The sequence below is a fragment of the Chanodichthys erythropterus genome, chromosome 21 (genome assembly GCF_024489055.1).
Source record: "Chanodichthys erythropterus isolate Z2021 chromosome 21, ASM2448905v1, whole genome shotgun sequence".
Classification (NCBI taxonomy): Eukaryota; Metazoa; Chordata; class Actinopteri; order Cypriniformes; family Xenocyprididae; genus Chanodichthys; species Chanodichthys erythropterus.
The window spans coordinates 21,126,414-21,140,085 of NC_090241.1; the positions used below are offsets into that span (position 1 = coordinate 21,126,414).

At 34.5% G+C, this 13,672-nt stretch overlaps 1 protein-coding gene across 3 annotated transcripts; it reads right to left on the reverse strand.

The window, feature by feature from the left end:
* efcab7 (EF-hand calcium binding domain 7) lies at positions 1-13,538 on the reverse strand. Of its 3 annotated transcripts, none has more exons than XM_067373968.1 (13): positions 13,308-13,538; positions 12,762-12,973; positions 12,526-12,612; positions 11,759-11,954; positions 9,751-9,872; positions 7,080-7,221; positions 6,845-6,954; positions 4,253-4,413; positions 3,934-4,067; positions 3,307-3,455; positions 2,264-2,473; positions 474-581; positions 1-271 (listed from the first exon to the last, which is right to left on the reverse strand). In XM_067373968.1, exons 1-13 carry the CDS (start codon positions 13,414-13,416, stop codon positions 191-193), a joined length of 1,821 nt encoding a protein of 606 aa, XP_067230069.1. In that variant the 5' UTR covers positions 13,417-13,538; the 3' UTR covers positions 1-190. The 3 variants fall into 3 exon arrangements, with proteins under 3 accessions (XP_067230069.1, XP_067230068.1, XP_067230070.1); XM_067373967.1 differs by having other exon boundaries at positions 11,759-11,966; XM_067373969.1 differs by lacking the exon at positions 13,308-13,538 and having other exon boundaries at positions 11,759-11,966; positions 12,526-12,639; positions 12,762-12,860.
* Positions 13,539-13,672: the final 134 nt, after the last annotated feature.

The following is a 13,672-nucleotide window of genomic DNA, read 5'->3' on the forward strand; positions in this document are numbered from 1 at the left end:
CTACACTAATAATGCAAACATAAACAAACATAATAATTTGAAACAGTAAACAAACAAACATAACTTTTGAAACTATAATAAAACATGCTTATAATGGTAATTGTACCAAGCAAACATAATTATGTTATTTATTTTACAAGCACTACATGATTTGCTATCTCATAATAAATTCCTAATGTTACTGCAGCATTTACAAACTTGGTATGATGCTCTCAATGCAGTTATAAGTCCACTCCTGTTGATCATTTGAAGCCATGACATGCTGACACACCTGAACAGAGACCAAAACAGAGCACAAATGTTTTCTGCAGAACTGAACATCTGAGTGTCTGTCAACTGTAACTAGCCTCAATCATGTTGGGGTTCTTTTATTAGTTCTAATTGAGAATGGGAAATAGAGCATAAAATGCACCCCATCCTGCACCTACAAAAGAAACTGGCCTATATTTGTGAGTGGAAATTGTGTGTCTCACCATTTTAGTCCTAGCAGGAACCTCCACAGCAAACATACTCAAGCCCCTACTGCTCACACAGTTCTTGCTTTGTTCATTGTTGATGTGCACCGTCACCTTCTGATTGGACTATGGGAACGAGAGTGATGGAAACCAAGAATACAACAGGCAAAATCATTCATTAACATTCAAAGGTTTGGTGACAGTAAATATTTAGTGTTTGAAAGAAATTAGAACTTTCTTTCAGCAGGGTTGCATTAAATTGATTATGTGACACTGAAGACTGGAGTATTGGCTACTGAAAATTCAGCTTTGCATCACAGGAATAAATTGTTTTTTAAAATACATTAAAATAGAAAGTTAATTTCAACTGTAATATTATTTCACACAATATATTTGTTTTTACAGTTTTTTATTAAAGGTGCCCTAGAACTTTTTTTTAAAAAAGATGTAATATAAGTCTAAGGTGTCCCCTGAATGTGTCTGTGAAGTTTCAGCTCAAAAAAATTTTTTAATTAATTTTTTTAACTGCCTATTTTGGGGCATAATTAGAAATGAGCCGATTCAGGGTGTGTGGCCCTTTAATTCTCGTGCTCCACGCCCCAAGAGCTCGCGCTTGCCTTAAACATAAAAAAAGTTCAAACAGCTAATATAACCCTCAAAATGGATCTTTACAAAGTGTTCGTCATGCAGCATATCTAATCACATAAGTATGGTATTTATTTTGATGTTTACATTGATTCTGAATGAATTTAAGGCTGTGCTCCGTGGCTAACAGCTAATGCTACACTGCTGGAGAGATTTATAAAGAATGAAGTTGTGTTTATGAATTATACAGACTGCAAGTGTTTAAAAATGAAAATAGCGACGGCTCTTGTCTCCGTGAATACAGTAATAAACGATGGTAACTTTAACCACATTTAGCAGTACATTAGCAACATGCTAACGAAACATTTAGAAAGACAATTTACAAATATCACTAAAAATATCATGTTATCATGAATCATGTCAGTTATTATTGCTCCATCTGCCATTTTTCACTGTTGTTCTCGCTTGCTTACCTAGTCTGTTGATTCAGCTGTGCACATCCAGACGTTAATACTGGCTGCCCTTGTGTAATGCCTTGATCATGGGCTGGCATATGCAAATATTGGGGGCGTACATATTAATGATCCCGGCTGTTTCGTAACAGTTTGTGTTATGTTGAGATTCGCCTGTTCTTCGGAGGTCTTTTAAACAAATGAGATTTATATAAGAAGGAGGAAACCATGGTGTTAGAGACTCACTGTATGTCATTTCCATGTACTGAACTCTTGTTATTTAACTATGCTGAGGTAAATTCAATTTTTGAATCTAGGGCACCTTTAAATAAATGCAGTCTTGGTGAGCATCTTTTAAAAGCATTAAAAAATTACTAGCATTAAAATCTTTTTAATGATAGTGTATATTTCAGATAATTAGTTCCACTAACTGGCAAAATCTCAAGTTTTTTTTGCAGATCTAATTCCCTTCTCCCTGGTGAAGGTCTGTCTTTAAAAGTGTCTTTCAGCTGACTTTGTCTATATAATGGCAGATCAGGACATTGAAATTCTACTCATGGCCAGTGCTCCTTTCTATAAGTATTCCAAACAAAAGTTACTTTGTGCTATTCTCAGTGAATGTTAAGTACAAGATGTACAAATGTGAGGCCTTCACAGACATTTTTAAAGGACTTTTTTAAATGATAGATGGATGCCATGAATTGATTTTCAATAATCCAAAGACTTCTTTGGCTACAAAACACAAGTGACATAAAACAATAATCAACCTACCTTGTTGGCAATGACTGATGAAATTCGGCTCTCTCCTTTGTACGTATAAACCAAGACATTCTCGTGACCCTTCAGAGATCTAGCCTCTGCTTTTGATGTGACAGACCTCTGTACAGCAGAATTCAACATCTTGATCCCAGAATTCAAATGAACTGCCTGAAGAGTTGCCTTGACATCCTCACAGTAGACTTCAATAACAAATGGACAGGCCTGATGGGATAAAGAAAAACATAAAAATGTAAAGTGGCTATGAGTAAATTACACAGGACATGTTCTCTATACCCTTGCAGTTTTTACTATTTGAAATTACAAGACTTTCTCATGAGCAGTGTTGGGGGTAATACCAAAGCCACTGAAAGGCAAGCCTGCAACCTTTAGCCAAATAACCATAATGGCTAATGCTAACAGTACGCAGGGAGGAGTTTTGAACGCGACACGATAGGCTGAGAGGTGCCGCACGTGATTAAGTTAGCCATTACGCCCTCTCCAATGGTAAGAGATACAGACCCTCTCATCTCACTACGATCTCTGGTAATGCATTACAAGAAATGTGAGTTATGTAATCAGATTACTTTTTTCAAGTAACTAGTAATCGATTACTTTTAAATTTACAACAAAACATCTGAGTTACTTTTTCAAATAAGTAATACAAGTCACTTTGTTTTCCCATTTATTGAAGGACAGCTTTCCTGTCCCCATGTGGAGAGAAATTGAGATGTGCAGAGGCGTTGTGTGTAAACATGATGGTTATTGTAGTTCTAGATTCTCATCTCCAGATTGTAGTTCTAGTTCTCATCTCAATGCACAAAAACAGATTCAGTATCCCTCAAAATTTATAAAAACAGTGAAATGCATACTTATTCAAGCTCAGCCCAGGTGAAAGAAAGTAAGGCAAAAGTAACGTACTTACTACACATTACTTTCCATAAAAAGTAACTAAGTAACACAATTAGTTACTTTTTTAGGGAGTAATGCAATATTGTAACATTACTTTTAAAAGTAACTTTCCACTGCTTATGAGTAAAGCTCAAAGACCTTTGTACCTCCACCATCTCAAAGCATCGGTTGTAGCCCATGGCCTCCAAGGTAAGCCACAAATCCCTGGGGTCCCCCTCCCGATCATTCGCTTCCATCAGGTTGAGCTCTAGGAATCCTTGTCTAGTTAACTCATTTTTCTGTGTGTCAAAGTTCTCTATAGGAGAGCAAATAATGCATATTATTGGATTGTACATTTTGAAGCCAAAAAAAAATGTACTTGCCAATAAAGATTCAATTGCATCAACCAATTTGAGTGCGGATGATGTAAATCACATTAAAAGTAGCATGATTCAGAAGTTGTGACAGTCTTTTCTTCCCTATTGTGACATATTCAAGTGAAACAGGAAAATGTAGGGTGGGACTTGATTTTGTCATTGTGGTTTGCTATTGCTGTGATCGCATATGATTGACAAGTTGTCCTGCCCTTGCACCAAAAAACATGTCATCAGAGAAGAGAAGACGTTGCAAGAGAAAGTTATCTGATTAAAGATTACGCAGGCACATGATTTATAATATAATAAAAATTATGTGAATGGATAAATAATTTATAATAAATACTGCAATATTCCAAAAAAAAAAAAAAGAATGGTCAATTTTGATTTCACGGTTACATTTTAAAGTGTTTTAAGAACCTTTGCAGATGGCCCAGGCATCCTCATCACATTTCTCTCCACTGGTTCTCTGTTCAAAGAAGTTGTACTCCTCTAGGCTCAGCAGGCCGCTGCCATCTAAATCGATCACTTCAAAGATGTCAGACAACGCCGCCCTGTGGATCAAAACAGTATAGCATCTTTGCACACATACTGTACATTATTCTCACAGATACATACAATAACCTAAATTCAGTAATTCAACATTTAGCATTAAACACAAACTTAATAGACTTTTATTGGGTTCCCTATCTAAAACTCACTGTAAATATGTTAATTTTTAAAATAAGAATTGACTAACTTGAACTCTTTGGTTAGCTCCAGCTCTCCAGACTGGGTGCGGTTGACTAGCTGAGCAGTTTTAGTAGTGGTCTTCTTTGCACTTTTCGTCAATCTACAGCCAGTGGTGAAGGGCATGAGCAGATATGAGCCGGCATTGAGCTCTCCCCTCCACACAAACCTCTGTTCATCAATCACACACAACATACATCTTACCTACTGTTGTGCAAAGTTATAACTCCAATTCCAATGAGGCAGCATCTTATATCAACCTTTATATTGAAGCAGTTCTTAATGTAGTATTTTGATTCAATATATTATATTATATAATATATATATATATATATATATATATATATATTATATATATATATATATTATATATATATATATATATATATATTATATATATATATATATACAGTACAGTCCAAAAGTTTGGAACCACTAAGATTTTTAATGTTTTTAAAAGAAGTTTCGTCTGCTTACAAAGGCTACATTTATTTAATTAAAAATACAGTAAAAACAGTAATATTGTGAAATATTATTACAATTTAAAATAACTGTTTTCTACTTGAATATATTTCACAAAGTAATTTATTCCTGTGATGGCAAAGCTGAATTTTCAGCATCATTACTCCAGTCTTCAGTGTCACATGATCCTTCAAAAAATCATTCTAATATGCTGATTTGCTGCTCAAGATACATTTAATGTGTACAATTGTACAAAATATTTGTGTACAATATTTTTTTTCAGGATTATTTGATGAATAGAAAGTTCAAAAGAACAGTGTTTATCTGAAATCTAATCTTTTGTAACATTATAAATGTCTTTACTGCCACTTTTGATTGATTTAATGCATCCTTGCTGAATAAAAGTATTCATTTCTTTAATTTCTTTTCAAAAAAATAAAAATAAAAATTCTTACTGACCCCAAACTTTTGAACGGTAGTGTATAATGCTACAGAAGCTTTGTATTTCAGATAAATGCTGTTCTTTTGAACTTTCTATTCATCAAGGAATCCTGAAAAAAAGTACACAACTGTTTTCAACATTGAAAATAATCATAAATGTTTCTTGAGCAGCAAATCAGCATATTAGAATGATTTCTGAAGGATCATGTGACACTGAAGACTGGAGTAACGATGCTGAAAATTCAGCTTTGCATCACAGGAATAAATTACTTTGTCAAATATATTTAAATAGTACACCGTTATTTTAAATTGTAATAATATTTCACAATATTACTGTTTTTTCACTGTATTTTTAATTAAATAAATGTAGCCTTGGTGAGCAGACGAAACTTCTTTTAAAAACATTAAAAATCTTAGTGGTTCCAAACTTTTGGACTGTACTGTAAATATATATATATATATATATATATATATATATATATATATATATATATATATATATATATATATATATATATATATATATATATATATATATATATATATTTATATATATATATATATATATATATATATATATATATATATATATATATATATATATGTATATATATATATATATATATATGAAGAGTTCAGATGCAAAAGCCTCTAAGTGCCATCTGAAATTTTCTTCTTAGGTTCAGTAATTTCACTTTAATGTCAATAAATAGGTAATTTTCAAAGCCATTAAAGTGAATTAACTGAACATAAACATACAAGCTTGATAAAAATGATCATTCTAGAAGAAATTTTCAGATGGCACTTAGAGGCTTTTGCATCTGAACTCTTCATATATATATATATATATATATATATATATATATATATATATATATATATATATATATATAAAATTTTAATATATTTCTTTGTAAATTAGATAATAATTGTCCTATATATAACTTTTCAGTTATTCTATGAAATGACATTTGTGTCCATACATATAATATAGTTAATTTATAGAATTTTTGTAAACAATCAACAAAAAGCCAGTAACTATTTTTTTGCTTTATTTATGAGGTATTAACAATATTAAAATATAACTGTATTAACAAATATTCACATAATATGAAAATAAAATCTAGCCTTTTGTGTTTGTTCTCTTTACATTTATTTTCAGATGTTAGCTGATATAATGAACTTTTAGTAATGTGTCAACCCTGACAATGTAATATGTTTTTTCCCTTTTCAAATGTTGCCATAACTCATAATAACATCACCATGCATTTAGAAAGTGAACGCTGGGCATGTTTAAGTGCTCTTTTGTTATGTTTGTCAAAGGAACAATATTAAATATCAATACTGTGACCATGATTTTAAATAACTGATCATTGAAAAAAAGTATTATTTGCAAGAAATAACAGCATTAAATTCAACCCTTACTTTTCAGAAGGCATAATTATACCTGAACATCCATTAATATTTATTAGTTTAGCTTGAGATGGGACAATTTATTAACACTTACACACATTATTTGTCTGATAGAGTGTTTAAAATATTAAAATCCACAATATAAAACTGTAAGAGGCACTCATGTCATAGAATTACCTTCTTATATTACAGCTGATAATATGTCAAAATACTTTAAATACAAGCAGATATTATAGTGTGATAATACAATACTATCATATTTAGATAGGAAAGTGCATTTACTGACCTCCTTATCCCTTAACTCAGTAAAGCAAACCAAAGTTGAATCTTCTTTGGTCTTGTTCCCCGTCACCACATAGAGAGCTGTGTCCACACACATCCACGGGGAAGGCTTCTCTGTGACACACACACACAGTCAAAAACCACAAATCTGCTTATTTACTATAGGTATTTTTAATAACTCAGAATCTGTAACTTCAGTAACTTTGGTCTTCAACACTATATATTTACAATATATTTACCAGGAATCGGGCTAAGATTGAGGGGCCGTATGGTCAGGTAGACACCGGTAGCCTCAGGGACATGCAAGCGATACTGGAGAGAAACAATCGTTCCATCTTCCTCCAGATAAAAACAGCCTCTCATAAGAGTATGATGCCAATCCTGGTGGAATAAGTGTTAACACAGTAAAAATCCATGCTGCATTAAAAAAAAAAATCATTAGAAAAACAGCAAACATTAAACAACTGTAGAATCACAATTCCAGCAAGAAATGTTCTGGGATGAAGTTGAAGATACAACCACATGGTGACGCTATTGTAACATCTTTGCTAAAACAAAGGCATCAAATCAAAGACCTGGGTGGAACAAAACAAAGTCCAAGATTTTTTACTATAGTGCGGAAAGATCAATTTCAATGCAGACCATCAAAATTCATATTATATGCACTAATAATGTAATTAAAAAAACCAAACATAAATCCTTGTATAAAGCAAGTCTTTTTGCTCTTTTAAATGCTGTTGTTTAGGTCCAGCTAAAATGTTACAGCAAATATACTCTAAATCATCAAGTAATCAAAAATCGGAGTCAAACCGCCTCTTTTCGGACCCATCAGAGAGTAGTTTTAGGAAATAAACCTTGTCCTCAGGTGCCACAGAGGCCTTTTAATGTTTAGAATTGGTTTATGCTTCTTTTCCGAGTGCTAAAAACATGGTTCTGAAATGACACTTCTTCAACAAAAGCAATTTCCTCTCAGAATTTATGCTGGGTTGTGAAACGTGTTAAGGATCAAATCATAACACTTGGGTGGTTTGTCCACCCCGAATCAAAATGAAGAAAAGCGCCCGAGGCAAGTGTCTACTTTAAAAGGCCCTGATGTAGTGTCCCAAGGAGATGGGTCACTCGGCTGGACTAATACACTGCCCTGTCACCTCCCAGAAACCTCTGTAATTTAAAGTCTCGCACACAGACCGCGAGCCACCATAAAAATACACAACCCGACCCCTTCCAATCCCTACACCCAATTATCAAGCTCCTGGCTCAGGTAATACAACAGGCTGGAACTGAGGCGATAGAACTTTCTTCACCCAAGAGCATCTAGTTTTTTCCAATCTCTTTGCTTTGATGAGTTTGGTCATTATTTTTTCGTGGTAAAGCAAACCAGCTGAGGTTAAAGTCAAAAAGAGTGCAAACAAAGGGAAGGAGATCAATAGCAGAGCTGCGCTCATATCGACCAGGTGAAAATTTGCTACCAAAAGGCTTCGATACAACAAAAACACAGCAAATGTATAGCTGCCTGTAAGGCACTCGAGTTTACTCAAAGTTTAGGTTGTAAGCAAAATTAAAGCTGATGATAGACTAAAACAGGATAACGTGTATATAACAATTTATTCTTAAATTTGCTCATTCCATTATTAGTCAGCTTTTTTTTAATTAATATTTGTATTATTTTATTTTAAAATTATTTTATTTTGTATTTTATTCTAAAATGTATATTTGATTTGATTTTAAAATAGTATACTTGTTTTATTAAAATTAAGTTGTCTTTTTAATGAACTATTTTAAAGTTTTTCATTAATTTTATTAATAAAAAAAAGTTTCTTTTATTTTAACATTTTTTATTCAGCAGTTTAATATACACCGTAAAAATGACTTTTCAAAATTGTAAATAAATACTTTTGGAGTACATTTAAAAAAAAAAAAAAATACTATTTCAGTCTTTCTGAAAGCTAAGCCAATGGGATACTACTTGACTAAAACTAATTAGTTTAGGCCAGCCACTCCCACTTATTTACAGCTGTTGTTTAATAATTAAACATTTTAATAATATTTTAAATTGTGTAACCTTATCCCAAACTTTACCTCTTTTCTACTGTGAGAGATTTTAAAAATTAAAATTCTTAAATCATTTATTACTCACCCTCATGCCATTCCACACCCGTAAGACCTTCGTTAATCTTCGGAACACAAATTAAGATATTTTAGTTTAATCCGATGGCTCCTTGAGGCCTGCATAGGGAGCAATGGACACTTCCTCTCTCAAGATCCATAAAGGTACTAAAAACATTGTACAGTGGTTGAATATTAATATTATAAAGTGACGAGAATATTTTTTGTGCGCCAAAAAAAACCCCAAAATAACGACTTATATAGTGATGGACGATTTTAAAACACTGTTTCATGAAGCTTCGGAGCGTTATGAATCAGCGTATCGAATCATGATTCGGATTGCGTGTCAAACCGCCAAACTGCTGAAATCACGCGACTTTGGCGCTCCGAACAGCTGACTCGACACGCTGATCCATTGTGCTCTGAAGCTTCCTGAAGCAATGTTTTAAAATCGGTTTTAAAAGCAGTGTTTTAAGTTTTTTTTTTTTTTTTTTGGCACACCAAAAATATTCTCGTCACTTTATAATATTAATATTCAACCACTGTACTCACATGAACTGATTTATATGTGTTTTTAGTACCTTTATGGATCTTTAGAGAGGAAATGTCATTGCTGGCCGTGGATGCCTCATGGAGCCATCGGATTTCAACTAAAATATCTTAATTTGTGTTTCGAAGATTAACTTACGGGTGTGGAACGGCATGAGGGTAAGTAATAAATGACAGAATTTTCATTTTTGGGTGAACTAACCCTTTAAGGAAGAAGTCCAAAAGAAAGTGACATTCCCAAAATGCAGCTGGTACCTGTAGAGATTTGGGCTCTGCCAGTCTGCCACTCTTAGTGCTGCCAGTGCCCATAGTGATGGCCGTGGATAAAGATGACCGACGACTGCGAGCTGATGATGGTCTGGATGAGGAGCGACTGTCTGTCATATGCAAACATAACTAAAAATTAACCTAAAAATTGCACATTTTAAATCAATGATTTGTATCACATTAAAGTTGGCATGAAATGGAAGTTGCGATAGTCTTTTCTTTCTTTTTGTGATGTACAGGGGTTGGACAATGAAACTGAAACACCTTGTTTTAGACCACAATAATGGTGTGGTGTAGGGCCAATACACCATCAATTCATCTTGTGAACTAGAGAAACAAGTCCCTTACAGTGGCCAGGGGGATTTGAGCCATTCCTCTTCCAGAACAGTGGCCAGGTCACTATGAGATTCTGGTGGAGGAAAATGTTTTCTGATTTGCTCCTCCAAAATACCCCAAAGTGGCTCAAATGTTTGAACCATTAGGTGCACATGGTCCTCCAGAATGGTTTGGCAGTGCTTGTCAGTGACGTGTCCATCAAGCACAGTAGGGAATGCCATGATATCGCAGCCCAAACCATCACTGATCCACCCCATGCTTCACTCTGGGCACACAACAGTCCGGGTGTTAAGCCTCTTTGGGGCTTCTCCACACCATAACTCCCACAAATGTGGGAAAGACAGTGAAGTGGGACTCATCAGAGAACAATACATGTTTCTCATTGTCCACAGCCCAAGATTTCCACTGTTGGCACCAATGAAACTGACATATGGCATTGGTACGAGTGACCAAAGGTTTGGCTATAGCAACCCAACCATATATATTGACTCTGTGGAGCTCTTGACTAACAGTTTTGGAGAGTCAAAGTGTGCATTTAATTCTGCAGTGAGTTAGGCAGCTGTGGTTCTATGTTTTTTGGACATAATCCGGGTTAGTACACATAATTCCTTTTCATACAGCTTCCTCTTGCATCAACAATTACTCTTGTTGGATGTGGCTCGTCCTACGTGGTGGTATGCCTACATTACCCTGGATACCATAGCTCTCAATACACCACAAACACTTGCTGTCCTGGTCACAGATGAGCCAGCAAGACGCACACCAACAATTTGTCCTCTTTTGAACTCTGATATGTCTCCAATTATGTTGTGTGGATTGCAATATTTTATGTACAACTGTGCTAATTCATCCTTCACACTCTGCTCTAACTGATGGAATGTAAAATCAGTGAAGATTGGCCACCAGGCAGTGCAAATATAGCCGTGAATCCTCCAACACTATATTTGCCAGTTTTTAACTCTCATTGATCAACCCCTGTATATCCAATTGAAACGGCTCCTCAAACAAGAAAAAAAATGTAGGCAGGGACTTGATTTTGCCCATCAGGAATTGATTGGATGGTTGTCGATTGCTATAGCTGTGATCTCATGTGAGAGACATGTTGTCCCGCCCTCATGCCAAAAAACACATCATCAGAGAAGAGATGTCACTGAGAGTGGGAGAGGAAGTTATTTTGATTAAAGATTATAAGGGCACATAAATTAAATCATTTATAATACTGCAATATTCTATCATTAAAACAAAAAATGGTCAATTTTGATTTCATGGTGACTTTAAAGTTGAACACCACAAAGCAAAAGCAAATCCTCTGCTGAATCTTCACTTGTCCTGCACTTACTCGTAATAATGACAAATGATTGCCTTAATCAAAAGGCTTTAAAAGTTCCTCCCCCACGCAAACCCTCTATTGAGTTCACATTATGATGTATGGCACAAATCCAAATGGATCCATTTCTCATCACACATGAAGGGAAATCAATAGCTTAACCATTAGTTACTATATAATAGACTTAACTGTGAAAAATGAAAACAGAATTGTTGTTTGCTTTTGTGTGCATGCACATGTGCAGTCTGACCAGTAAATAAGAGCCGAACCATCCCAACCTGATATACCAAGTGTTTTTATATTTTGTGCTTTTGTGTAGATCCTGTATCATACCTTTCCTCTGTGTTGTTTCCAGCTCTGTTCTAGACTGTGTCTGTGCAGCTGGAAGCTCAGGTTGGGACTCTAAGCTCTGTGGAGAGTTTTCCAACTGGTTTCCAAAGTTCTGCCTCTTCAGTTTGGCATCAGTCTCGAGCTTCTCCAATGCTGCGGTCTGACACTGTTCTGCTGTAGACCCAAGAAGCCTGCAAAACTGGACAGCAGTCTGGCGGTCACACTTTATATTAGGTGTCTTTAACTACTATGTACTTACATATAAAATAACTGTTAGGTACAATGTGCTTATTGTGTTTTTGTTGTATTGCAAAACACTTGCTGCTGTTGAGGTTAAATATGGGTTTAATGTGGTAATTTCGTTGCTCTCTATGTGAGAACAAAAGACCTCTCACATTTCATTGAATATATCTTAATTTGCGTCCGAAGATGAAAGACAATCTTACGGGAAATTTCATTTTTGGGTGAACTAACCCTTCAATTACAGATGTAATTACATGCAGAATGTCTCTCTCTCTCTCTCTCTCTCTCTCTCTCTCTCTCTCTCTCTCTATATATATATATATATATATATACACATAAGTACAAGGTAAAAACATGTATGTGCACACAACAAGTGCATTGTATCAAATGATTAATTCAAATGTTAGTACATAGTAGTTAAAGACATTTAATATAAAGTTGGACCAGCCTGTCTAATTCAACTCAACTATACTATAATTTGTCTATTTATAAAAAGTGTACTGCTGTGCAATGCTTGGAGATCATACCTCTGCGTAGTCTAACTTTCCATCTTTGTTGACATCTGCTAAGGAAAAGATTTCGTCCACTTCCTTAGGTGACATTTTTTCACCAGACTAAAACAAACGAATCAAAACACAAACCTAAAATGATTACAACAGCAAACACACAATAAAGCGGTGTCCCAATTCATCCTTTGAAGGATGCAGCCTCTGAATTGGGACACAGCTAATGTTTATGAAGAGAGAATTGATTTAAAACTTACTGAAGTAAGGATCCTGCTGAGCTCTTCATGTGATATATATCCATCACAATTTACATCAAATTTCTTGAAAATTCTCATAAGCTCATCTGGTTCTGCTGGTTTTTCCTTCTTAAGTATCTCACAAAAATCATCAAAATTCAGATTCTTGGTTCCTGGGGGCCAATATTTGTCTAAAGCTTTCTGTGATGGATTTCTACCTGCTTGCTGAAGAACTGAGATAAAACAGCAAAGATGGACATCATTATACTGTGTACACTGACTTTTAACCTAGTGATAATATTTAGTACTGACATTAGATCTAAGTCATTAGAAAATATATTTATATTTTACTAGTGTGTTAATTTTTATATTACATATTATATGATATTATTTAAATGTACATTATCTACAACATTATATAATGTTTGTTCTTGAATTATAAATTAAGTAATGAATTAGGAAGTAATTATAAGGTGTAACCCACTTATCGGTCTTATCAATAATATTTAGCCTTTGTATTAAAGATCATCGTGCAGGTATAAAGGTGTTGAGATGCATTATGCTCACCTGTGCACAGCTGATCTTTTGAAGTCATATTAACCAGGCTGGATCTGAACACAGAGAGATAAGCAGCCCTGCACGTCATATAAAACCTCTCTTCCTCTGAGTGCTGCATTTTGAAAATACTGTCAGTATGCAACCGAAATATCAAAGCATACTGTAATAATAGCAGTGAGCTAGAGAGGTGAGTCTGTAGGCTATTTTATGGTTGGTGATGTTGTTCACTATCGAGTCTGATTGCCATGGCTGCCGTGTGTAAACAAACCCTCTCAACGGTGCGCAGTTTTAAAAAGATAACGGGAAACAACTGCTTTCAATGCTTCTCATTCAATATTTATTAATTAGACATTTTATAGTAGTATTTGTGATAT